The sequence below is a fragment of the Pogoniulus pusillus genome, chromosome 6 (assembly GCF_015220805.1).
Source record: "Pogoniulus pusillus isolate bPogPus1 chromosome 6, bPogPus1.pri, whole genome shotgun sequence".
Classification (NCBI taxonomy): Eukaryota; Metazoa; Chordata; class Aves; order Piciformes; family Lybiidae; genus Pogoniulus; species Pogoniulus pusillus.
The window spans coordinates 41621211-41646967 of record NC_087269.1 but is presented as its reverse complement, the minus strand read 5'-3'; the positions used below and the strand labels follow the sequence as shown (position 1 = coordinate 41646967).

The window sequence follows — 25757 nt, the reverse complement described above, 5'->3', positions numbered from 1 at the left end:
GAAACGTCTCTTGGACACCCCCTCTTAAACACCATCCTGGGGACCACATCCAGCATTAGAGGATGGACATTGGATGTGAGTTACCTTCTCCATCTGCTTCACATCTCAAGCCTCAGGTATCAGAACTCCCCCTCACACCCAGCAGAGTGTGGACACCTGGCCTTGGGGACGGGTCTGCTTGCCCACAGTCCTTGTGTGACATCTGCTAGCCTTCTCAGGAGAGCATGCCTGCTGTCTTGGGCATCTCCTCTGAGCAGGGAGTAGGGGCCTGGTGATTTCTGCTCTGCCTTTTTTGTCTGATTGATTTTTCAGGCAAACAGAGGCCGTTTGTAAACCCCTTCAGCTGACTGCTGGGTGGCCAGGGCCAAAAGGCTCAGCCATGCTTTCGACACACAGCAGCAGCAGCAGCAGCAGCAGCTCACAGAGCCATCAGCAAACCCCAGGCCTAGCTTGAGAAGATGCTGGAAAACAAACTCACAACTAAGCTCATGAAGACAGAGGGCCAGGGGTGAAGAAAGGTGGAACTGTTTTCCCCGCGAGCAGGCGCACTCAGGGCACCTCTGCCCTGCAGATGGGCAGTGTGGGTGCCCAGGTAAACAAGCAGCTCACAAAGGCCTCACAGATGGGGCAGGACACACGGTCTCACCAGATACTGCTGCCCTTTGACAATTATTTTTGGCAAGCAGGAAGCAATTTGGTTTGTTTGCAGAAGTGGCCAGAATGGGCCCCGAGAGGCAGCTGTCCTGCTCCAGCTTTGCCTTTCAGGCTGGGTCCTACACCACAGGCTCCCAACTGCTCCAAGGGACACAGATTGGACTCGCTCTGGCTTCTCGGCAAGTCTCAGTAGAAGGGGGCTTGGTGCTGAACTGATCTGGTTAGACTTGGTTGTGTTAGAGGGAAAAAGGAAGCTCTGACCTCTTCTGCTGACATTCAGAAGAACACAGCACGACCCAGGAAAACACCAACTTCTACATTTCCTGACCTGCTCATCCTTCTAACTCAGCAACAGCTCCCCACAGGCTCCACTGCACTGATCCAGAGCAAACACAAAACAGATCCTGCGGCCTCAAGCTATCTTCTTATCTCCTGTGCAACTGTCCTGCAGCTTCAAGCTATCTTCTACACAGAGACACCACTTTACCTAGCAGGAATAGCTCTGGCACCAGAACCAACAGACTGGCATAAATTAACATTTCTGGACTGAGGGAATGCAGACTAATGCAAACCCCAAAATATTCACCCACACAGTTCCAAGAGTCTGTCCATAGATCACTTGAGTTTGTCAGCCACTGGTACCCTACATTTGGTACTAAAGCTGGAGGCTCTTTGCTTTCTGTTCTTTAAAGAGCACTCCTCATTCCTGGTCACCTGTAAGGATGAAGACTGTTTCTACCCAACATGTACCCAAGGGCCTTCAATGACACTCAAGTGTGTCACACAGGTGTGAACACCTAAGTCAGGTCAAAACCTTCCTTCACTCCCTGGCTGGAGCCATTAGGCTAACAACCCACCTCCATGCAGCATGAGCAAGCCAAGGCTGGGCTGTTCCAGGTGACTGGAAGCACACATTTGGACACAAACCCATCCCAGCTACCAGGAGCCTGCTTGTTCACCTACCTGGCAGCAGGAATTCTCTCGGCTCTGCAGCAAAGGACATGAGAAGTGTCAGAGATGCAATGACAGCCACATGGGTAGAGGTTGCACATTTTCCAAGTTTTAATAGACACCAAAGTGAGTCCATTGTACTTAAGACACTACAATGATTTCATCCTATTGCATGTCCTGCTCCATTACATTTCTCAGAGCACAGAATTGAGCAAAGGTCTGGCAGCTTTAGAGTTAACAAGTGTGTGAAATCTGTAAGGAAAAGAAGCAGCAGCAATAATCTGGGGGGGCTTTGTTTGGGTGGTTTTTATCAAGAATAGCTAACTTTTAAGTAATAAATACATTCTGAGTTGTGGGGTTTGCTGTTCTCCTAGTTCACTCCCACGTGACTTGCCAGATTCTCATCCCAGGGTGAGATATCCTGAAGGCTTTCCCAGCAGCCTCACACCAGAAGAGCCTCCTCTGACTGCAGGTCCCGGCGCCCATCCCTTGTCGTGGGTGAAGAGCAGCGCAGTCTGACAAGGGAAGGCATCCTCCTGCCATGCACACGGCAGCCTCCAGCTTCTCCCAGGGAGCGTGTCAGGGTGCTGACAGCCTCGGTGACCCTCTAGGAGAACAGCTGTGCTCTTATCTTCTGTTACCTTGAAGAAAGTGAAAGAGGGAGAGGTCACTGCAGGTGGCTGGGCACGGCCCGCTGTTAGAAGACAGGCACACGCTGCGGGGGCCCTCTATATATAGACAGGAATCCTGCTGCTCCTGGCCAGCCTGGCAGGCAGAGCCAGCACCAGCTACAGCTCTGGAAGGAACCCATCAAGTTAACAAACCCCTAGCAGGAGCAGTTTTCTCCCAGCAGACACGACACAAGCTGCAGTGGCGAGAACAAATCCCTGCTCTCCGGCCTGAAGAGCAGCAGCACGTCCCTGGCCGGGTGGGTTACTGGAGGTTAATCTGATCTGCCACGGGTGCCTGCAGAGCGTGCCACGTGAGGAACATCTGCCTCCACTTTCCAAACCCAGGCCAGAAAATAGGATTAATTTCCCCCGGAGAGCAAGCTGAGCAGAAGCTCTCCTAAGTACCTGCAACTGCTGAAGATGTCAGCTGCTGCCCAAGCAGCCACAGGTGCTCAGAGAAGTCACATGCTGATGAAGAAGCAGAGCAGCCATGACACCTTCTCATGTTGCCTCCTTCCCCTTGGGCCCCTCACCCACCACAGGCTCCCCTTCCCAGCCCAGCCCATGGCTCATTTCAGACTGCAGAAGCAAGTGTGTGCCACGGCAGCACTGTGGAGCCCCTGGCATGGCCAGCACCTCTCAAAGGACCATGCACTGCCTCCCTCCCACATAGCCCTCTGAAGATCACAGAGTCACAGAACGCTAGGGGCTGGAAGGGACCTCCAGAGAGCAGAGGCCAACCCCCTCACCAAAGCAGGATCACCTGGGGCAGGCCACACAGGAACTCTTCCCAGGTGGGTTTAGAAAGTCTCAAAGGAAGGAGACTCCACAACCTCTCTGAGCAGTCTGCTTCAGTGCTCTGTCACCTTCACCATAAAGAAACATCTCCTCACGTTGAGGTGGAACCTCCTGTGTTCTAGCTTGTACCCCACTGTTCCTTGTTCTATCACTGGGTGCCAACAAAAAGAGTCTGACATCTTCATCTTGACATTCGCTACGATGCCCTCTCAGCCTTCCCTTCTCAAGACTAAACAGCTCCAGGTGCCTCAGTCTTTCTTCACAGAAGAGATGTTCAAGTCCCCAGATCATCCTCATAGGCTCCGTTGGGCTTTCCCATGCACCAAGCCACGACTGAGCAGTGTCTGGGCAGTACAAGCACTCAAGATGCTCATTCTGAATTCAGAAGCCAAAGCCACCCACTCCAGATCACCAGAGGCTGATGAGCTGCTTGTGCCTGATGTGTTACATTGCTGCCATTTGGCCTCCTCACCAGCCACTGACAGCAGATTGCAGGCTTGAGTGATGCATCTGCTGGAGAGGGATATGACCATCAAAGCAAAACATGCAGAAAGAGAAGCCCTCATCTGTACTCCTGCATGGAAGAGGTACTTGAGCGAGCCCTGTAAGTCAGGTTGCAGTGTAAGAAGCATTGGGAGAGTTCACAGGGTGGATCCATTTGCCTTCAAGATCAAGTGAAACAATCAGGAGACATGGGAAACACCTCAGAGACACAGGAATGAAAAACCCAGAATGGAGACCTAGACTTCAGCTTTCCAGCTGCAAAAACATCACAGCACCACATCTCAGACCCAATTCATTTTGAGTCAATCCCAAAGTCTGGCCAGCCCTCAGACACATCCATGCCAGATCAGCCAATGTGACCGAGTCAGAGCCACGGGACACACTGGCTCAGAACCGTGTCCCAAACAAACAGGGTTAATGATGAGAGGCAAAAGATCAAAGACCTTTAAAAGCCCCTGGCAGCCGAGGTTTGGGTCTTACAAACACAGCACAATCAGCCAAGCACACGGACAGCAAACACAGGAAGATGACCACATTTCCAGCAGCTCTGCCGTGGGCACAGGACCAAACACGACACTGATCTGCTCTGGCACAGCCCCCAGAGTGACCCTCAGCACTGCCCAAACAATGGAGACTTCAAAGAGCTGATTCAGTGCACCCTGAACATCTGCCCTGAAAACTCCCCTCCAGAGGACTGCAGCAATTGGGCTTCATCAGTTCCCACAGCACTGAGCAGGACCATCCCACTGCTCAGAAACTGGGCTGGCTCACAACAAGGCTCTGTCACCCACAGGCCTCTCTGTGTGCTTTCTGCTGGGCATACAGCAAGCTCCTCTGCAGGCTTATCACCTTACTTCCACCCAGAAGCTCAGTGAGGTCTCTGGATGGGGCACAACACCCCTCAGATGGTTTTTGTCCAAAGCCAACCCTTCAGAGACAAATGAGACACTGAGAATTGTTTGGTCTAAACAGGAAAAATGCATTTCCTTGTTGGGGAGGCAGCAACAAGCCCTGGGGCCAGTCTTTGTGATTCTCAAACTTGGAGGAAGGAAGCATCACAACAGAAGAACGACACCAAACAACCTCCCAGTGAAGGCTTCTCCCTGTGCAAGGGCAGACCCAGGGACCAACTGCAGCTGCTCGCTGAGATCCTTACCTGGGAGCAAAGATCAGGGATTCTCTCCCCTGGAAGCCGAACAACAAACTGTTTTAGAGCAGCTGAGGCTTTGCATCTTGCAACACCCTGCTCAGCTCTGCACGGCTGGAAGGCTGACTGTCCCCAGCACAGACACACCACACTCTGCGGGGCCCAGGCTGAGGAAGGGGCAGGGGCCACCACTGCCAGATCTCAAGGGTCTGTTCTGAGAAACCCACAAGTTCTCACCGTGGGTTCAAGAGAAGAAACACAGTAGCAGTCCCTAGTATGTTCTCACTTAATGGCTGGAAAACTTCAGAGACTAAATCCCTGGGAGAAACGTAGGCTGGGTGAGGACTTCACAAAGCTCCAGTTCATGGGACAAGGAGAAGGAGCAGGTGATGACAGGCAGGGTAAGATACTTGTGCATGGAATGGCTCAACACCTCCTTCCTCCTGACCACTCTCTGTGCACTCCAGCTCAGCAGACAGCATCACAGCCTCCCCAGTGAGTTCTCAGAGGCTGTCTGCTGTCTTTCTCCTAGCAAAGCTGGGCCTAAAACGGCAGGAGAGAGCATGTTCTGTAGAACACTGCATCTGCACCAGGAACCAGCTGCAGAGATCATCTGACTCTCATTCCATGTTCAGCAGAGCACAAATCCACATCTCCCACCTCACAGAAACACTTTGAGGGGCAGGTGCAGAATGCCTCCACTCTCTAAGGGGGCAGAGGGCAAGCCCTTGGGGTATGCTTCAAACCACATTCTTCTCCTTGATCGAGTCCATTTGACTTTCCCTTTATGCTGTCAGCTACTGCTGCTCTTCTACACAGCTAGAGTTAGCAGAATGCAAACTTCACCCCTGCAGGGATATCAAACACAAAGCCCTCTCTACTGGGACCTCGAACCTTCTGTCAGCATCTTACATCAGAGAAATTCACAGTGATGGAAGAGAGCAGCAGCAGATCCTGGGCAAGCTGCCGAGGGTGTCCCTGCTTTAGCAGGGGGCTTGGACTGGATGATCTCCAGGGTCACTTCCAGCCCCACCATGCTGGGATTCTGTTTAAAGAAACCCAAACATATTCAAGAAGGAGCAGCAGGTGGAACATTCTGGACACTGATGTAGCCCTGACACATGTACAAGCAATGAATGAAGAACAGAGCTGCTGTCTCAGGACCCTGTGTGCTGAGCTTTGTGTCAAAAAGAAAGCCAAGAAAGGCCTCCTGAAGCCAAGTGCTCCATCACAGTCAAAACCATCAAGTTTTGGAGCAAACAAAGCCACTCACAAAGTCAGGCCTGAGCTCTTCACCAGAGTGCTGAAAGCTTATTCGTCCTGCCCGAGCATGCAGATGGCAAAGACTCTGCTCACATCACCTCTGCCCTCACCTGGGGAGCTCACACCTTGACTCTTGAGGCACCACAAGCACAGGACATCCCTGGCAGCCCATCCACCCCCCTGCTGGGCTTTTGCCTTTGCGACAGTACCATGTGCCCTGACGAAAGGGTTGCTACATGTGCTGCTACATGGGCTGGAGCACCAGCAAGCAGAGCTCAGCTCCAGGTGAAGACCAAGAGACACACAGATGTGCCCGGGGTGAAGTCTGGAACTCATCTCCTACAGATGGTTTCTCTGGAAAGCCCTGGAGTGCTGCAGCACTGAAACCCTCCACGTCACAACAGCCCCAGCTCTGCTACCCTGCATGTCCTGGCAGGCTGGGCAGTGATGGCAGCAAGAAGCCTGCTCGTTTTCTCCACTCAAACAGCCAACTTGGAGGAGCATTTTCTAATCATAATTCAATTAACAGCAGGCTAACTGAGCACCACCAAATCAGCCTTTCACCAGGCATCCCATCCTGGGGGGAAGGCAGTGAGCTAGCCCTACCTCAAGTTCAGGAAGATGGCACAATCCCAGCATGGTGGGGTTAAAAGGGACCTCTTGGTGAGGTTAAAAGAGACTTCTGAGGATCATCCAGTTCAATCCTCCCACTACAACAGGGGCAGGCACAGCAGCTTGCCCAGGATCACAAGGTCCAGGTGGGTTTGGAATATCTCCAGAGGAGGTGACTCCACAACTTCTCAAGGGAGTCAGCTCCAGCACCCTCACACCAAACAAGTTTCTCCTCATGGAGAAAACAATCGAGAGGTCATATCCTCCTGCAGCCCCAAGGACAGGAGCCATGGCGCCTAGAGGACATCCAACAGGCAGCCAAGTGGCTCCTGCAGGGCTTTGTTTCTGAAGATGGTAGCTGCTTAACAGCTCCACTCATGGAGGGAAGGGCAGAGAGAGGGCTGGCAGTGCTCTGGAACAGTCCCTCCTTCCAACTGCAGCAGGAGGGCTGAGGGTCACTGGACTGCAGTCAAGACCCTACTGCCAGCCTGCCAGATGGGACATTGGAGCCACCTCAGCTCCCAAGGCACCAGTATCCATCTGACTGGTAGAGGCTGGGGCTGTGCTCTCCAGTATCAGTCAGAGCCAGGTTAAGTGTAGAACAGAGGGCAGCACCAGCAACTCCTCACACAGCTGGCAGGAACACAGGCAGGCAGCGACACAGAATCACAGCATGGCAGGGGCTGCAAGAGACCTCTGGAGACCACTGAGCCCAACCCCACTGCCAGTGCAGGATCACCTAAAGTAGATCACACATAAACACACCCAGGCAGTCCTTGAAAGATTCCAGAGAAGGAGACTCCACTACCTTCCTGGGCAGCCTGCTCCAGTGCTCTGCCACCCTCTAAGTAAATAAGCTCCTTCTCATGTTTAAATGGAACTTCCCATGTTGAGGTTTATGCCCAGTCAAGGCCTTCCTGAAGCCCTTCCTCAGCAGAAGTCAGTCTGTCACTCAGCCCACACACTCCTCCCACCCCCAGTCCCAGTGCCAGCCACAGGAACAGACTGAGCAAACAACCCCCAAATAAAAGCTGGAGAACCACACTGCAAGTCTGTCACCTGCAGAGAGCCTCCTGGCAGCTCCTGGGTTCCAGGTCCTACCCTTCACACTGCAGCATTCAAATGGGAAGCTTTAATGTGCCACATAACCAGAGAATGGTCTGGGTCAGAAGGGACCTCCACAGGTCATCCAGTCCCCACACTGTGTCAGCAGGTCTCAGGAGACAAGTGCTACCTGTGCATGCCCAAGGTATGGCTACTCCACAGCAGCCTGGGCCAGGCCTTGACAGCCTTTTGGCACAGAAATTGTTCCTTGTATCCAACCCAAACCTCCTCTGGGGTAATTTGAGGCCATTTCCTCTTTTCCTATCATTTGTTTCCTGAGAGACCAACATCCAGCCTGCTCCAATCTCCTTTGAAGGAGATGTAGAGAGCCAGGAGGTCCCTTTTCTTCAGGCTAAACAATCCCAGTTCTCAGCTGCTCTTCACCAGCCTGTTCTCCAGACCCTTCGCTAGCTTCATTGCCCTTCTCTGGACCTGCTCCAGCACCTCAATGTCCTTCTTGTAGTGAGGGGCCCAGTCCTGAAACCAGGAGTCAAGGTGGGGCCTCACCAATGCCCAGTACAAGGGGGACAATCCCTGCCCTGATCCTACTGATCACACCATTGCTGATCCAGGCCAGGATGCTGGTGGCCACCTTGGCTACCTGTGCACACACTGGCTCATCTTCAGCCACTATTGACCAACACTGAGAAACCTGGGGCTGTTTAGTCTGGAGGAGAGAAGACAGAAAGGAGATCTGAAGGATGTCTATAAGCACCTGAGGGATGGGTATTGAGTGGACAGGACCAATCTCTGTGGCGGGGCACAGCAGTAAGGCAAGGAGCAGTGTATACAGACTGGAACGTAGAAAGCTTCACCTCGACACCAGGTGGAACTTCTGTACAGTGAGGGTGATGGAGCACTGGAACAGGCTGCCCAGAGAGGCTGTGGAGTCTTCTCTGAAGACTTTCAAAACCTGCCTGTATGCCCTCCTGTGCAAACTATTCTAGGGAATCCTGCCTTGGCAGGGGGGTTGGACTCAATGATCTCTGGAGGACCCTTCCAGCCTCTAAAGTTCTGTGATTCTGTGAACACCTCCAGGTCCTTTTCCCCTGGGCAGTTTCCAGCCACTCTACCCCAAGCCTGGAGTGTCCATGGGGTTGTTTGTGACCCAAGTGCAGAACCCAGCATTTGGCCTTGTTGAACTTTTTGTGTCAGCAGAAGCTACAGAAGCTTCCTTTTTACACCACTTGTACAAGTTTTCAAAGAACACAAGTTTCCAGGCTCTGCTTTTTGTTCACCACACAGAGACAGCCTGCCTCTCCCAGTCTTGGAAGCCACCCTGGAGGCAGAGCTGCTCTGCAGAACCTGGTCTTCTACACACCCCACAAAAAGCAGCCATCACCTTAGTCCCCCACCACAGACCCTGCTCCAATACAGATCTGGCCAGCACAGAGCACACAGCAACGCATCCACACCTCAGAGAGGGGCTCTGCCCACCATGGGCATGCTCAGCTAGCACAACTAAAGCTCCAGATGGAGCTTGAAGACCACAACCAGCAGATGCCCAGTGCTCCAGATGGGGCTTGGAGACCCTTAGCCAAGGGAGCAGCTTGCTGTGCTTGCAAGAGAGCTGCTAAGCCTTTTGGTTGACACAAATCTCCTCTGGCAGCTGAAGTTCCAGCTCACGTAAGCAGATCGTGTTCCTGGGCATCTGCAGAGCCTGGGTGCAGTCAGAAATAGCACAATGCATGGCCCCTGGCATGACCAACCCTACACCCAGGAGAGGAGGGAAGGGAAAAGGGGCAGCACATGGCACAGAGAGGGAGAAGCAGTACAGATGTCCCCCAGCACAGCGTCAGAGCCCAGTGCAAGGGCTTCGGGAAGCACGGGAATCCGCAGGGTACCAGCACTCCTGCTGCAGACACCCAGTGCCAGGGCACACAAACACGGTTTTGGACTCGTTCTCCTGCTTTGTGTCAGCATGCAGAGACGCTGGCTCCAAGCTGCTGGGAGGAAGACTGAGAACCAGTAATTAAGCTGGAAGCTTGGCTTTAGTTGACTGCACCATCCTGAAACCAGGCCAAGAAACATCTCAAGCGTTCCTCTTCTGGGCTGAAATGTTCCTTGTAACTAGGCAGGTGCTTCTGAACCTTCAACTTCCATGGCCACCAAAGCTTTAAATGAAGTGAGCAGCCTTTCTGTGCCACTGGCAGAGCAGAGGAGAAGAGGTGAAGGCAAAAAGCAGAGTGATTGATGCTACTTCATAACCTGCTGGCAAAAGGCACATGCAGAACCCTGAGCCTCTTTGGAGGTGAAGTCATCACCCAAGGTCCCAACCCTTATGTTGGAGTGGCTATATATAGCAGTGTATCATCAGCTGGGGCTCTGCTGCATAGGGCATGGCTGCTGACTCTGAGGGGCTGCTTAGCCAAGGGCAGCCAAATGAGGACCTTCAGAAGCTGGTCTGTTCTACTTCAGTGGTTCCATAGCTTGGGGGTAGGGGAACAAAAGGAAGGAAGAAGACTAAAGGATTCTCCAGAGTGCAGAAGCAAATTCATACGGACACTGCTTCATGCAGTTTTGGTCCCTGCTGCACAAGAAAGGCTGGGAAGTGTCCTGAGAAGGGCCAGGAGAATGATCAGAGGACTGGAAGAACTGCCATGGAGGACACACTGACAGCCTTGAGAAGGCTTAGGGGACACCCTATTACCACAGACCAGGACATAAAGGGTGGCTATCAGCAGGATGGAGACTGCCTTTGTACAAGGAGTCCCATGGAAAAGACAAGGGGCAATGGGGACAAGTTACTGCTAGGGAGATTCCCTTTGGACTCCAGAAGAAAATGTTTGCTCTTGAGAGCAGTTGGACACTGGAATCAGCTTCCAAGGGACTTCCAAGGTGGAATATCCTACATTGGACAGTTTGAAGACTCAGCTTGCAAGGGTGCTGGGCCAGCTCATTTCAACCCTACTGCTACCTGGAAAAGTCAGACCAGCTGATCCTTGGGGTCCCTTCCAACCTGGCCTCCAGTGATCTGTGACTGTAGACCCATGTGCTGCAGAGGTGTGTATGAAAACCCACCAGCAGCTTCACTGCCTGAAAGGGCTGTGGTCAGGGAGGCAGGATCTGTCTTGAGCTGCTGCTCAGGAGAACCACGGAGCAAAATGAGCTCCCCAGCCTTGTGGCACTGCTGGATGTGCTCACCCTGCAGAAGTAACATTGAGTAAGGGGTTGGAGCAGCAGGAAGTTCAGGCTGGAGATTAGGAACATTTTTTTTCCTGCAAGAGGCATTGGGAAACAGGCTGCCCAGGGAGGTGATGGAGTCACCATCCCTGCAGGTGTTTAAGGAATGTGTGGACATGGCACTTTAGGACATGTGTTAGTGGCCATGGTGAGCTGAGGTTGATGGTTGGACTTGATCTTGGAAGTCCTTTCCAACCCAAACAATTCTGTAACTATATTCCACTTGAGAAGCCCCTGACTCTTCCATGTGATGCATTCTGGAACAAAGAAGCAAACTAGACAGATGTAAACTGGAACATGGGTGGTTTCACCTCAACATGAGGAGACACTTCTTTACAGTTAGTGACAGAGCACTGGAACAGGCTGCCCAGAGGTTGTGGAGTCTCCTTCTCTGGAGACTTTCAAAACCTGCCTGGACGCACTCCTGTGCAAACTGCTCCAGGGGATCCTGCTTTGGCAGGGGGGTTGGACTCTATGGTTTCTGGAGGTCCCTGGCAACCTCTAATATTCTATGATTCTGTGATTCCCTGGAGCAGGGACAGGGTGGCCATAGGAAGCATGGGTCTCCTTTAGAGCTGAATCTGCAGCTCCATCCATTGCTCATTCCCAACACCATGTGTGCAAAGTGACACCAGCCCTGAAGGGTCCACCTCTGGCCCTAGGTCTTGCTCCAGACCGGGAGTGTGCCAGCACACCGCATCACACACCCATCCTTCACATCTCTCTGGCAGCTGAGCACAACACCTCAAGTAGGAGAAACCCTCCTATTGTAACATCAGATGTGAGTCAGAGTGCACACCATGGTGGAAGATGTTTGGGTCAAAGAACCTGAAGCTTACAAAGCTCCAAGTTTAAACAGGAAGTTACCCTGGAAGTGAACACAAAGCAAAATGTGAAAGCACAAGAGATTCACCTGTGATATCCTCCACTCCACACGGACTGATTGGCACGGCCAATCTGACTGCCCTGAAGCACCTGGGTGTGAAGAGGAGGAGGCCAGGCTCTTTTCAACCACACCCAGCGACAGAAGAAGGGGCAATGGACACAAATTGGAACACAGACTTCCACCTCAAGATGAGGAGAAACTTCTCTGTCACAAGGGTGCTGGAGCCTTGCAGCAGGCTACCCAGAGAGGTTGTGGAGTTTGCTTCTCAGGAGTTCACACTCTTTCTAGACCCATCTGGATGTGATCCTCTTTAGGTGATCCTGCTCTGGCAGACAGGTCAGATGAGATCATCTTCAGAGGTCTCTTGCAACCCCTACTATTCTATGATTAGCTGCTGCTTCCCTGTCGTGAAGCCACCAGATATGGGCCACTAGCAAAGCCAGCTGTCCAGAACATCTGTGACAACATCTGTTCTGCTCAAGCTATCTCAAATAGCACAGCAAAGACTTCATGAGGAACACTGCTGCTCCTGGAAGTGGAGCCCTGCTCTTGCAGAAGCAATGGATGCTGACCAGGATGGTCACAGAGAGGACAGCACGTTCCAGGCAGCAAGCTTGTTTATACTTCAGCTCTGGCTAACAGAACGTGGGCCCAACCCAAACGCTCTCCATACGGTGAAGTCTTGAGCCAGTGCTAAGCAGCAGCTAAAGGGGTGAGATCAAGAATGAAGCTCCAATACTGCTGCTGCATTGCACATTCTCACTTGCTTCAGTGTCCACTCATCCTGACACCTCCAGCACACAGGATGAAGATGCAGAGATTCATAGAATGGTCTGGGTAGGAAAGGACCTTAAAGATCATCTAGCTCCAACCCCCTGCCATGGACAGGGACACCTCCACTAGACCAGGTTGCTCAAGGCCTCACCCAACCTGGCCTTGAACAGCTTCAGTGAAGGAGCACACACTGATTATTCACTCCAGCCAGGCTTGCTGAGGCAGAGTAATAACTCAAGCAATCAAGTCCTTTGTCACACTCAAGGGGTGAAGTGCTATGACAGAGGGTACAAAGAAAAGCAGTCCTTAGAATCATAGAATCATAGAATCATAGAATCAACCAGGTTGGAAGAGACCTCCAAGATCATCCAGTCCAACCTTCTTGCCCCCTCAGCTGACACGAGCAGTGGCCATCACAGTCCTGCTGCTCTACAGCAGGTGCAGAACCAGTGTGTGGACACACAGTCCTTCCAGCACAGAATCATGGAACCAGACTGCCTTTAAAGCTCATCTACTCCAACCCCTCTGCAAACACCAGGGACATCTGCAACTAGAGCAGGTTGCTCACACTGGCAAACAGCCTGACCTGCAATGGTGCCAGGGATGGGGCATCTACCAGCTCTCTGGGCAGCCTGGGACAGGCTCTCAGCGCACTCAGTATCAAACATTTTTTCCATCTCTCCAGTCTGAATCTCCCTTTTTGAGTTCAAACCATCACCGCCTGTCCTGTCACAACAGGCCCTGCTCAAAGGTCTGTGCCCAGCTTTTTTCTCACCCTATTTAAGCACTGAAAGGCCACCAGAAGGTCTCCTTGAAGCCTTCTCTTTGCCAGGCTGAACAATCACAACTCTCACCGCCTGTACTAATAGCAGAGGTGCTCCAGGAGGTTCTCACGGAGAACCACCACCCACTAACATCCAAGCACTGGATGTTCAGCACCTGCCAGCCAGAGTTTTTACAGGAACACAAATGTAGACGAGCAGTGGAATGCAGATTAACAGTATCACAGTATCACCAAGGTTGGAAGAGACCTCATAGATCATCAAGTCCAACCCTTTACCACAGAGCTCAAGGCTAGACCATGGCACCAAGTGCCACGTCCAATCCTGCCTTGAACAGCCCCAGGGATGGCGACTCCACCACCTCCCCGGGCAGCCCATTCCAGTGTCCAATGACTCTCTCAGGGAAGAACTTTCTCCTCACCTCAAGCCTAAATCTCCCCTGGCGTAGCTTGAGGCTGTGTCCTCTCGTTCTGGTGCTGGCCACCTGAGAGAAGAGAGCAACCTCCTCCTGGCCACAACCACCTCTCAGGTAGTTGTAGACAGCAATAAGGTCACCCCTGAGCCTCCTCTTCTCCAGGCTAACCAATCCCAGCTCCCTCAGCCTCTCCTCGTAGGGCTGTGCTCAAGGCCTCTCCCCAGCCTCGTCGCCCTTCTCTGGACACGCTCAAGCATCTCAATGTCCCTCCTAAACTGGGGGGCCCAGAACTGAACACAGTACTCAAGGTGTGGTCTAACCAGTGCAGAGTACAGGGGCAGGATAACCTCCCTGCTCCTGCTGACCACACCATTCCCGATGCAAGGCCCACAGGGCGGATGTCCATGGGAAGCATCAGCCTAGCAAGCACTCACCTGATACTGGAGGCCAAGTTATGTCTCAAACTGCGTTAAGAGATCTCTTATTTCTGGAGTCAGGTGTTCTACGGCCTTGGCAGCTTCCGTGATGGCTTTGCGATACATCCCCTTCTTCTTGCGGTTAAACCTCAGCTTGAAAAACTCCGAGAAGGGAGAGAGTTTTGAAACCGACAAGAAGGAGGTGGTTGGAGAACCGAACCATGACACTTTAGCTTCTCGCCACGAGGGCTCCCCGTTCTCCTTCTGGCTAAGGTTTATGTCGAGCACGCGCGCCGGCCACCACGGAAACCCGTGGATTTTACCCCAAACAATGTCCCCAACTGCCACAGTCCTGCCATCTTCCGTGACGCATTTGGCCACGCTCTGGGTGTGCAGCCTGACAGTGAGCGGTGGCACTATTTTACGCTCATCTTTTGAAGATGAGGAGACGGAGGCCTCATCGCCAGGCAAAAAGTCACACAGCTCTGGTGACGTCACCTCTGAGCTGGAGGACTTGGATTCGTCTAGGCTGTCGTTACTACAGACGGACAAACTAGAGGAGTCTGCTTTCCTCTTGCGGTAGTTCATCAGGAAGGCCAAGTTCTCATGTCCGTCTTTACCCTGGGGAAATCTTTTGAAGTCGTCATCTTCACCTGAGCTCCCTGAAGAGATCTCAGCTAAGCTCCTCTCTGCAGGCTCGTCATTGTAGAAGGCAGCAGGGTTGGCGTCCCGGCTGCTCTGGAGGACGCTGATCTCGTCAATGAGCTCTGCCTTGTAGATGGAAACACTCTGGCCGTCACTGATGCGATGGGGCTTCAGCCGGATCTTTGGGGGCGGCACGTCGGCGCTGGAGTGCACCGGCCGCGTCAGCTTCAGCTTGGGAATGGAAGCAAGCTGCCCGCCGGCTGACTTGTCCAGGCAGCATTTACTTTCTCGGCACCGCTCCGAGTCTCTGCTCTCCTCTTGGTCCTCCCCTCCATTCTGCAGCATTGGCTCTGGGCAGAAGGGTTTGATGGAGCCATGAACCCGGGAAGGGATCTTGACCACCTCTCCCTTCCCCTGCGGAGTGCTGTAGGAGATTTTGATCACTGGTGTGCGATGCACGAGCTCCCCAGAGAACCTCTCCTCCTCCCTCTTCTCCCTCTTGTTCCTCTTCTCCAGGTACTCGGAATCACTGTGCTTCTTCTGCTCCTTGTCCTGAATGCTCAGCCTCCTCCTGGTCTTGGCGCTCTGCCGGGTGGTGCTGGCATCCTCGGGGTTTAGGGTGTTCTTGCACTTCTCACAGAGCACCTGCCGGGGCCGCAGCCTGATGGTGCTCATGATCAGCCTGCCCGGGTCGCGGTTCCGTGACAGGCGCCGCCGTGTCCTCTTGATGGTCCGTGGTGGTGGCTGAGGAACCCACTGCTGGTAGGTGTGCCGCAGCCAGAGTGGCTGGGGGAAGGGGGCTCCCTCAAAGTAGGGCGGGTAGGGGGGAAGGCTGCCTGCTGGCGGGGCAGGCAGCAGAGGGGGCACCTGCTCATCTTCGCCCTTGGGAGGCTGCTGGCCGGCAGGGTGTGGCTCTGTCGCGCTCTGTGCAGTGTCCCCACTGTCGGCGATTCCATTGGTGTGAGGATCCTCAGGCTTGGGGAGAGAGGATGGGAGGCAAAACAGCCCAGACCTAGATGGGGTGAGAAGGACAGAGAGAGACATAATCAGGATGTTTGAAACCTCTTGAGAGGAGATCTTACAAACGTTTACCAATACCTGAAGGGTGGTGGGCAAGAAGGAGGGCACAGGCTCTTTTCAGTGGTGTCCTGTGATAGGATGAGGGGCAACGGGTACAAACTGGAAGGAGGTTCCACCTGAACAGGAGGAGAAACTCATCTGGTGTGAGGGTGCTGGAGTCCCTGGAATAAGCTGCCCAGATTGGTTGTGGAGTCTTCTCAAGACTCATCTGGACATGTTCCTGTGTGACCTGCCTAGGTGATCTTGCTTTGGTATTGGGGGTTGGACTGGATGATCTTCAGAGGTCCCTTCCAAGCCCTACCATCCTAAGAAAGATGCTCCTCTAGGAAGACAGCACATAGCAAACATACCACTTTGTTAAAAAAAAGAAGACCATAAACCAACACAAACAAACAAAAAGCCTGCCACAGCCTCAGCAGCCTAAGAACACAGCCTTGTCCTTTGGTGTTCACGACAAGGCAGCTAGGTCTGCTGCTGAAAACAACAAAAGCACTGCACAGCTTAGGAAAGGTGTACTACAGTTCTGACAGAAAAAACACAGAGAGCAAAACCTGGGGACAAGTTACTTCTGGGGAGATTCTCACTGGACTCCAGAGGAAAATGTTTCCCTATGAGAAGAGCTGAACTTCGGAAGCAGTGGAGTCCCCTACGTTGGGCAGTTTGAGAGGGTGCTGGGCCAGCTCACTTCAACTCTACTGTTACCTAGAAAGGTTGAACCAGATGATCCTCGGGGTGCCTTCCAACTTGGCATTCTGGGATTCTACTTCCATGAACTCTGCACACAGTTCTGCTCCAAGAAGCTCCAAGTTTTACCCCACAGAGCAGTTTGTCAGCAGGCAGATAAAGCCCCAAGGAGGGTTGTGATAGATTACTGATGCCCTCTGGGATGTCTTTAACCTCCTCTCTTCACACTCTACTTGCAGGGCTGATTTTTTAGCTTCTCACTGACTATCTGAACATCTTGACTTAGATAAATAACAGGCACTTTCCAGCCAAGGTTCACCAGCACACAGCTCTGATCCTCTGCCCCCAGGCTCTCCATACATCACTTGATTGGTTAAAATGAGGAACACTCCATCCACTGCAGCGCAGCAAGATTAATGATGATGGTGTAGGACTGATGATGCCAGTCCTATTTCAGACTACCAAAGCCTGAATCTGGTACCCTGCACAGACACTAGCAATAGCAACTCCTCTGAATCATAGAATCAAGCAGGCTGGAAGAGATCTCCAAGATCATCCAGTCCAACCTAGCACCCAGCCCTATCCAATCAACTAGACCATGGCACTAAGTGCCTCATCCAGTCTTTTCTTGAAGACCCCCAAGCACCAAAACTCACAACCACAAGTCACATCTTGGGGTTTCTGCACCAGAATTCATGCCCTTGGCCTGACATTAGAAATATGATGCTAATAAAGCACTTGCACAAATATTTGCCCTGAAACACTGGCTGGGAATGGGCCACACTCATTGTCTTGGCTTTCCAGAGATCCTTCTGGAGAGAGAACACCACTAGCCAAGTGCCTCAGCTTTTATAATGATGACAAAACGCTGTGGAGAGGAGCATGGAGAACAGAGATGGGAAACAGTTGCCAACTAAACACCAGATTTAGTTCAGGATGCTGCATCTTCCTCCTCCCAGTCACCAGCCACAGACTGCTTTCAGTGGAAAGGACCTGTCAAGCTCATCTAGTCAAAAACCCTTCCTGCAGCCGGTAGGCCATGTGCAACTAGAGCAGGCTGCCCAGAGCCCCAGACAACCTGACCTGAAATGGTTCCAGGAATGAAGCATCTCCTACCAATCAGAGCAACCTGGGCCAGGCTCTTACCACCCTCAGGGTCAAACAATTCTTCCTTCTCTCCACTCTGAATCTCCCTCTTTGAGTTTAAAAGAGATCATTGTTGTGGCCTCTCCCAGACCTGCTCCAACTCTTTTCTTGGTGGTGCTACAGAAAGAAGGACTTTGGCAACCATCATGCAGAAGGGCACCACAGGGAAGCTGAAAGCACCCACTCAGCCATATAGTACCTTACCAAAAGGAACACAAAGCCACTAGCATGGGCTTGCTGATGGCTTGCTCACTGCAGCAGGTTTGGACTAGATAACCTTTGCAAGTCCCTTCCAACCCAAACCATTCTATGATTCTACAGAGAGAAGCCTTCCTCCTCCACACAAGCACCCATGCTCTTCACCCCTACCTCACTGCCTTCAGGCCACATGGCTTTGCTGTGGCAAAGACCCTGAAAACATCAGCTCCCCTCACCAGGAGCAGGGGAGAAGGTGTCACCTTCCCAGGAACACCTGCAGAAACCAGCATCACCAAAGCTAACGAGCCATGCCAGATCAGAGACAAGAGCAGGGCTCCTTAAACAGATCACAGCAGTCTGGCACTGGCACCAAGCTCCTGCTCTGGAACAAAAGCAACCACTGAGTTACCTGGACTCTGAAAACTCCCTTCTCATTATTAGAGGGCAAGACAGCAAGAACTTGCTGGTAAGATGACAAGTGAGATGAATTGGGAAGCTCTCAGTTTGGATCCTAGTGAGCCAAGAGGTGCCATTTAAAGTGCCCAATTTGGAACAAAGTGGTTTTGTTCCAAGAGGTTTTATAAGTAGAGACAATTGGGATGGTAAGCGTCCTTCAAACAACATCCAACGAAGCAGGCACAGTCTGTGCAGCCAGGGATGTCAGCACCATCCATAAAACAACTGGAAGCAGCCTCACTTCCAAAACTCTGACTATAAATCTGAGCTCTTTTGCGCAATGAAACTGTGTTTTGGTCACACCAGAAACCCTACTAGTCTTCTGCTCCTCACATGGACACCAGCCCAGCTCCCTCTGCTCCTGCGAACAAAGCCAGGTTATAGAATCACAGAATGGGCTGTAAGGGACCTCCAAAGCTCATCTAGTCCAATTCCCCTGCATTCAGCAGGGACATCCACTGCTAGGTCAGGCTGCTCACAGCCTTGTCAAGCTTGACCTCTAACATCTCCAGGGAAGGGGCCTCAACCACCTCCCTGGGCAACCTGTTCCAGTGTTTCACCGCTCTCATAGTTAAGAACTTGTTTCTAACATCCAATCTAATCCTGCTCTTCTCTAATTTCAAACCTCCTTGGAGCCTTCTCTTCCTCAGCTGAACCACCCCACGTCCCTCAGCCTGGCCTCAGAGCAGAGGCATTCCAGTCCTCTGACCATTTTCATGGTCCTCTTCTGGACTTGCTCCATCAGGTCCTTCCTGTGCTGAGGGCTCCAGAGCTGGATACAGTACTCTGGGTAAGGTCTCACCAGAGCAGAGTGGCAGAATCACCTCTCTCAGCCTGCTGGCCATGATGCTTTTGATGTAGGAAGCAATTTGCCTTCTGGGCTGCAAGTGCCCATTGCTGGCTCATGTCCAGCTTCTCACCCACCAACACCCCCAGCCTGGCTCCAAGCAGACAGGTTCATCAACTCCATCCCCTCCCAAGGATCTGACATAGCATGGAGCTTCTTGCTTGGCAGAAACAAAGCACTGAAAGGTTAACTACACAGGATGAGTTACATCAGTAAAGGTGACAGGACATCATAACCTAGTGAGGTTTGAGATGTCCCACTTCACCACAATGCGCTCCAGCAGACCCTGGCCTCATGGAAATGTGGGTCAATACCACCCCAAGCAAGCACACTGAGGTAAGGAGTGAGCCTCTGTTCAGGTACCTGCCATCACACGGCCCCAGACTAAGGCTCACTTGAACCTCCTGACAGCCACCCAGAAGTGTAGTGGCTGGAAGCCATTTGAACCAGAAGCCTCTCAGGTTGGGATCTTGCCATTTCAGACTTGGGATAAACTTCCAGGGAAAAAAAGCCCCAGACAATGAGGAAGAGCCCCCCAGAACAGGGACTCCCCACTCAGATCCCTCCCTGTGCTGGGGCTGCTGGGGCAGCAGTTCAGCAGTTCTTCAGCCTAAAGATGCAGCAGGGACCAGTGGTCCAAGAGCAGTGCAGAGGAAGCCACAACACTTATCCAAAGACTGGAATCCCTCTGCTGTGAGGCCAGGCTAGGAGACTTGAGGTTGGCACACTTGGAGAAGACAAAGCTCCAGGGAGACCATCTGGTGGCCCTGTAGTGCTTAAAGAGGACCGAAAAAAAGCTGGGGACAGACTTTTGAACAGGTCCTGTTGTGACAGGACAAGGAGCGATGGTTTGAGCTCAAAAAGGGAGATTGAGACTGGAGAGAAGGAAGAAATGTTTGACAGTGAGGGTGGTGAAAGCCTCTCCCAGGTTGCTCTGAGAGGTGGGAGATGCCCCATTCCTAGAACCATTGCAGGTCAGGGTGTTTGGGGCTGTAAGCAACCTGCTCTAGTTGCAGATGTCCCTGCTGAGTGCAGAGGGGTTGGACTAGATGACCTTTATAGGTCCTTTCCACCTCAAACCATTCTGTGATGCTATAAAAAACACCACCTGCCCTGTCTGAGGGATTAGACCATGGCCAGGCTGAACAACAAAGCAGCTTAAAGCTCATTTTCTATGGCAGCAGCTTCCACACAGCCAGGTAGAGACTTTGTCAGAGGGCCATGGCTATACAGGGACAGATAAGTTCTGCAAGTCCTGCTGTGGCACAACTAAGATGTTCCTACGCTGATGCTGGAGGTCCAACACTGCATCCTTCATGCCACCATGGCACCCAGCAGCACCAGGCAGAGCTATGCTCCACAGCCACAGCTTGAGGTGCTACAGGAGATACAGCTCAGTGTGTGCTGACCTGAGGAGATACCTTCTGGCTCTCTACAACTCCATGAAAGGAGGTTGGAGAAAGGTGGAAGTCGGTCTGTTCTCCCTAGGAACAAGAAACAGGACAAGAGGAAACAGCCTCAATTTGCCCCCAGGGAGGTTTGGGTTGGACATGAGGAACAATTTCTTCCCTGAAAGGGTTGTCAAGGCCTGGCCCAGGCTGCCCAGAGAAGTGGTGGAGTCCCCATCCCTGGAAGGGTTTCAAAGCCATGGAGATGTGATGCTGAAAGCCATGGTTTAGTGGTGACCTGGCAGTGCTGGGGTAATGGCTGGACTGGATGACCATCAAAGGCTTTTTCAGCCTAAACAACTTTGTGATTCTATGATTGTGTGTCTGAGACCCTCCTGCCTGGTTCTGGGCTTGAGACCCCATGGTGCAGGGGCTCACAGCATCCCTTCCTCACACCAGAGTCAGGTGATGGACACACTTGCTCTTGAGGGACCTTTAGTTCTACTCCTTTGCTCTGGAAGCATCTCCTCAGGACAAGAAGAGGAGATACTGAGGGGATTTTGCTGAGGAGTCATCCCTTCTCCTGTCTGGTTAGAGGTAAGAGTAAGGCTCTGCTCACCTCCCATATGACTCTGCACCTTAGTCCTATTTGTCAGGTAGAGGGGGAAGGAAAGCAGCTCCTGAGAAGCCATACATCAATCTCCCTTAACACCCACGGCTGCCTTTGGCTTCTCTGTCCCTCCACACTGCACATTCCTGGCAGGAATGTACCAACAGACCAAGCTCCTTCAGGCCCCTCCAGCCCTGGTTCCCATCACAGCTAAAGGACTACCCAGCATCAACTAGGAGAGATGAAGTCCTACCTTTGGAAAGCGTGAGCCAGCAGCCACCCCCTCAGCAGCCTGCAGCTGCCTTCCACGCGGGCACAGCTCCTCCTAAGAGGATTCTGCTCCAGTGCCTTCCCACCCACTGCAGAACAGGACATGTTCTGTCAGGCACACCTCGCTTTCCAGGAGAAGCTCTTTCACCACAAGCAGAAATACCCACCTCAGGAGTTTTCCCTGTGCTGGCACACACCTGGATGTAGTTGATGTATTTCTACTACCTACCCACTTGACCCTGCATCTCCAAAACCATCCAGCCGAGCTGGAGGGGCCTGAGGTTGTGAGTGCAGTACACTAGCACATGTGCAAGAACCACAAGCAGCAGGAGATACTGCAGGACGTGATCTCATCCTGTTTGCAATCCCGGAATCCCAGCATGGTGGGGTTGGAAGGGACCTCTGGAGATCATCCAGTCTGATTCCTCGTGCTAAAGCAGGGGAGCCCACAGCAGCCTACCCAGGATCACGATGGCCAGGTGGGGTTGAAATCTCCCCAGAGAAACAGACTCCACAACCTCTCTGGGCAGCCTGCTCCAGCACCCTCCCACCAAACAAGTTTCTCCTCCTGTTTAAGTGGTTCCAGCTTGTGCTCACTGCCCCTTGTCCTTTTGCTGGGCACCAGCGAGAAGGGTCTGGCCTCATCCTCTTGCCCCCCACCCTTTAGGTATTACAGACTCATTCTCCATGCCATGCCAACCCCATTTTGAAACAGAAGAAAGCCACCAGATAGGCTTTCCCTCTTTGGGGGCTCTCCTCTCCTTTTGCGCAGGTAAAACAACCCACTCCAGCTGCTCTTCTCCCGTAAGACCTACCCCTCTCCAGTGGGGTGGCATCACCCATGTGGCACTGCCAACTGCCCAGGAGGTACTGGCAGAGCAAGCAGGAGCAGGGCACAGGCCAGCAAGACCTTGCTTCATCAGTGGGGCAGCAGGGAGGAACAGGGAGAACACCTCTGCCTTGTCTCTGTTATGGAGCCTTGGAAGCTCAGCACCAAGCTGACAAATTCCTCCTGCTTCTGAGGGACAGATTGACCTTCATCTTCCAGTGACAAGCAGACTGACCCCTGGGCTTTGCCATTAAACTTCTTCCCACCACAACCCAAACATGCAGCGCTAGAGGTGCTTTCAGCCTATTCACCAGGGTTATCTGAAGTCATCATGGTCCACCAGGACCCAGACACTCACTTCATGTGGTAGTCAGCCAGCAGGAGGGAAGTGTTGTACATGTCACAAGCTTGGTCATCTCCTTCTCTGGAGAGCTTTCAAGCCTACATGGACCTGGTGATCCTGGGCAAGCTGCTGTGGGTGGCCCTGCTTTAGCAGAGGGGTTGGACTGGATGAGCTCCAGAGGTCACTTCCAACCCTCACCATGCCAGAATTCTGTGATGACAGGCCAGTCAACACTCAGGAACCACCATGCAGGGGACATGGCCCCTGCAGTGGATGCCATAACATCTACCCAGGACCTCTGGAGAGAAAACTGGGATGTGCTCCTGCTGCAGCATGGCCCTGAAGCTGTGACAAAAACACAGGATTGCTTTTCCTCCCAGGTGTACCTGCAGCAGTGCTCCCATACTAGTGGGTACAGAACTGGCATGTTCACAGGCTTTAGTTTCTTTGTAGGCAACTGAAGGGATCAGCAAAAAACCCTTCCCTCTGTAACCCTGGGGACAGGTAAGCCCATGTGAAGGTCACCTTTTACTTCAGACAAGTCTGATCATTAGAGGTGATGACTGCAGGGCTGGTGAGAAAAGATGGGGAAGCTGTCCCACAAATCAGCACACTCCCTTCCTTCTGCCCTTCCCACTCCAGGTCAGAAAGGAGCATGCTGTTCCAATATCCCCACCACAGGTGCAGGCAGCACCCTGGCAACCCACAGGTCCCCTAGTTTATGGGACAGCAGCAGAAGAAGCACCAATGCTCACAGACAACTCCACTGTTGGTGCCCACAGGCTGCCTGCTGCCCTCCCACCTCAGCAGAGATCAAGTCACAAGACCTATGACTGGGTCAGCACCAGAAGCACCTTACAGCCTGGGAGGAAACACCTGTCTGGTTCTTTTTGGTTCCACTGAGAGAAGGCAAAAAGAGGGAAAAAAATCATAGAGAAAAGTTATGGAAAGAAAAAAAAGCCAAGGTTAAAGAAGTGCACACCACTACAGAGAAGACAACTGAAGTGTGCAGCCAGCAGGAGATAAGCTGCCCACTTCTCGTTGCCTTGGCTGGGACCAGACACCAGGCAGGGTTTACAGGCTCCCAATGAAGTTAGCTGCCCGAATGCTGCTGCAAACGTGTCTCCAATTTCCTGGGATAGCCACATCAAACTAAACAAACTGCAGGAATTAAGTTCAGGAGTCTTGCTTCATAGGTCTGCTAGCAAGTGCTGATGTGATGCTGGCTGTGCGCCCCCCCAGCACTGCCCTGAGCAGAGAGAAGCTTTCCCCTCTTCTCCCCAGCCTGGTACCCGCAGGCAGGAGAGCTCTGCTCCACCAGGGCGTTTAAAAGGGTTGGAAAAGTTCGTGCTGTTTTCAAACAGGGCATCTGCTGAGTGCTTCCCCGGCCTTCAGCCCAGCCCTCCATGCACTGCACCAGGAAAAGGCCCCTCTGCACCTCGGAGGAGACCATGACCTCTCCGCAGCAGGGTGACACCACGCAGGGACAGGACCAAGGCCTTCGCGGCTGCCACAGAAAACTCTTAAACCAGGCAGCAGATCCTCCACGATCCTCTGGAAACCACGGCCCGAAGAGACAGAGCCTGGGCTAGAGAGCCTGGGCTGCACGGAGGGGACAGGGGGTCACAAGGTGATGGAGGCCTCCGGGTGGATGCGAGGTGGGACGAGAAAAGAAAGAGGAAAGGAAAGGGCAAGGCCGGGCTGAAGCCTGCTCCCCAGGGCGGCTGCGGCAGCGCAAGGTCGGCAGAGGGGAGCGGGCAGCCCTCGGCCGGGCTGCGGCGCTGCGGGGCCGGGAGCGGGGCGCAGGCCGGGCGGGGGAGCGAGGGGCAGGGACACGCTCACCCCGTGCCGGTTCTAAGGGCTCCACCGCCTGCCCTCGGAGAGCCGATGAGGCACAGCACAGCTCCACCGGTCACCACGGACGGGCCCACGGGGCTCTGGCGCAACCGCGGGTGCCGGCGGAAGCGGGACGGTACCGGTACCGCCACCCCCCACCCCGGGCCAGGCCCCGCTCCCTGGAGCTGCTTTGTTCCCTTAGGGCCGTGCCAGGCGAACAAAGGGGCGGGCAGCGGGGGTGCCGCGGAGCCTCCCCCCGTCCCAAGCCCCCGGTTCCGGCTGCCCTCCTGCGCTCCCTCCCTCCCTCCTCCCTCGCCGTACTTCTTGGTGCAGTCCAGCAGGACGCCGGTGAAGCGGCGCTCCCCGCAGCTCAGCGTCACCACCAGCGTGTCGTTCACCATCTGCTCCACCAGCACCGGCAGCCACGCTCCCACCCGTGGCGACGGATCCTCCACCTCCTCCGCCATGCTGCTGCTGCTCCTGCTGCTGCCGCCGCTGCCCGCCGCGGCCGCTGGGGCCGGGCCGGAGCCGGGGCCGCGCTGTGCGATGACCTCACGCTGCGGGCGCTCCCGGCGCTGACGTACGATGTGACGTCACACCGCCGCACGGGGGCTGCCGCGCACGTGCGACGGGGAGGAGCCAGAAGGGGAAGGGGCGGGGCTATAGGGGCGGGGTCGGTCACAGGCCCCGCCCTTCCCTCTGGCCCCACCCCTTCCCCTCCTGGCCCCGCACACCGCCTGGTGGCCGCGGTTGTCTCCGCACCTCAGCAGCGCGGGGACCTCCTCCCCTTCGTGTGGGGCGTCCTGGCTTCCAGTTCGTGTCCACTGCCCTTGTCCTGTCAGCGGACACCACTGCCAAGAGTCTGGCCCCATCCTCTTGCCTCCCACCCTTTAGCTCCTACTGATCAGATCCCCTCTCAGGCTGCTCTTCTCCAGGCTCAACGGCCCCAGGGCTCTCAGCCTCTCCTCCTCACAGAGACGTTCCAGGCCCTCAGCATCTTTGTAGCCTCCACTGGACTCTCTCCAGTAGTTCCCTGTCTACCTGGAACTGAGGAGCCCAGGAGTGGACCTAGGACTCCAGCTACAGCTTCACTAGGGCAGAGTAAAGGGAGAGCAGAACCTCTTTTGACCTGCTGGCCACACTCTTCTTCACGCACCAAAATGCTCATATATGGTTGTGCCTCTAACCAGTAATGAGCACCACCAGCAAAGTTGGGGTCACAGTGTCCAGGTGGGTCTGGAATCTCTCTGGAGAAGGAGACTCCA

The 25757-nt window shown here is 53.5% G+C and overlaps 1 protein-coding gene across 1 annotated transcript; it reads right to left on the bottom strand.

The window, feature by feature from the left end:
- Positions 1–1692: 1692 nt before the first annotated feature.
- On the bottom strand, positions 1693–25078 carry PWWP2B (PWWP domain containing 2B). Its single transcript, XM_064145372.1, has 3 exons — positions 24814–25078; positions 14179–15817; positions 1693–2246 (listed from the first exon to the last, which is right to left on the bottom strand). Exons 1-2 carry the CDS (start codon positions 24957–24959, stop codon positions 14197–14199), a joined length of 1767 nt encoding a protein of 588 aa, XP_064001442.1. The 5' UTR covers positions 24960–25078; the 3' UTR covers positions 1693–2246; positions 14179–14196.
- Positions 25079–25757: the final 679 nt, after the last annotated feature.

Bases quoted from the DNA above. Each gene is read 5' to 3' on its own strand.
- PWWP2B (XM_064145372.1), bottom strand. From the start codon at position 24,959: ATGGCGGAGGAGGTGGAGGATCCGTCGCCACGGGTGGGAGCGTGGCTG. The intron at 15,818-24,813 runs GTACGGCGAGGG...CACCCCATCTAG, and splicing joins CTGCTGGACTGCACCAAGAA to GTCTGGGCTGTTTTGCCTCC.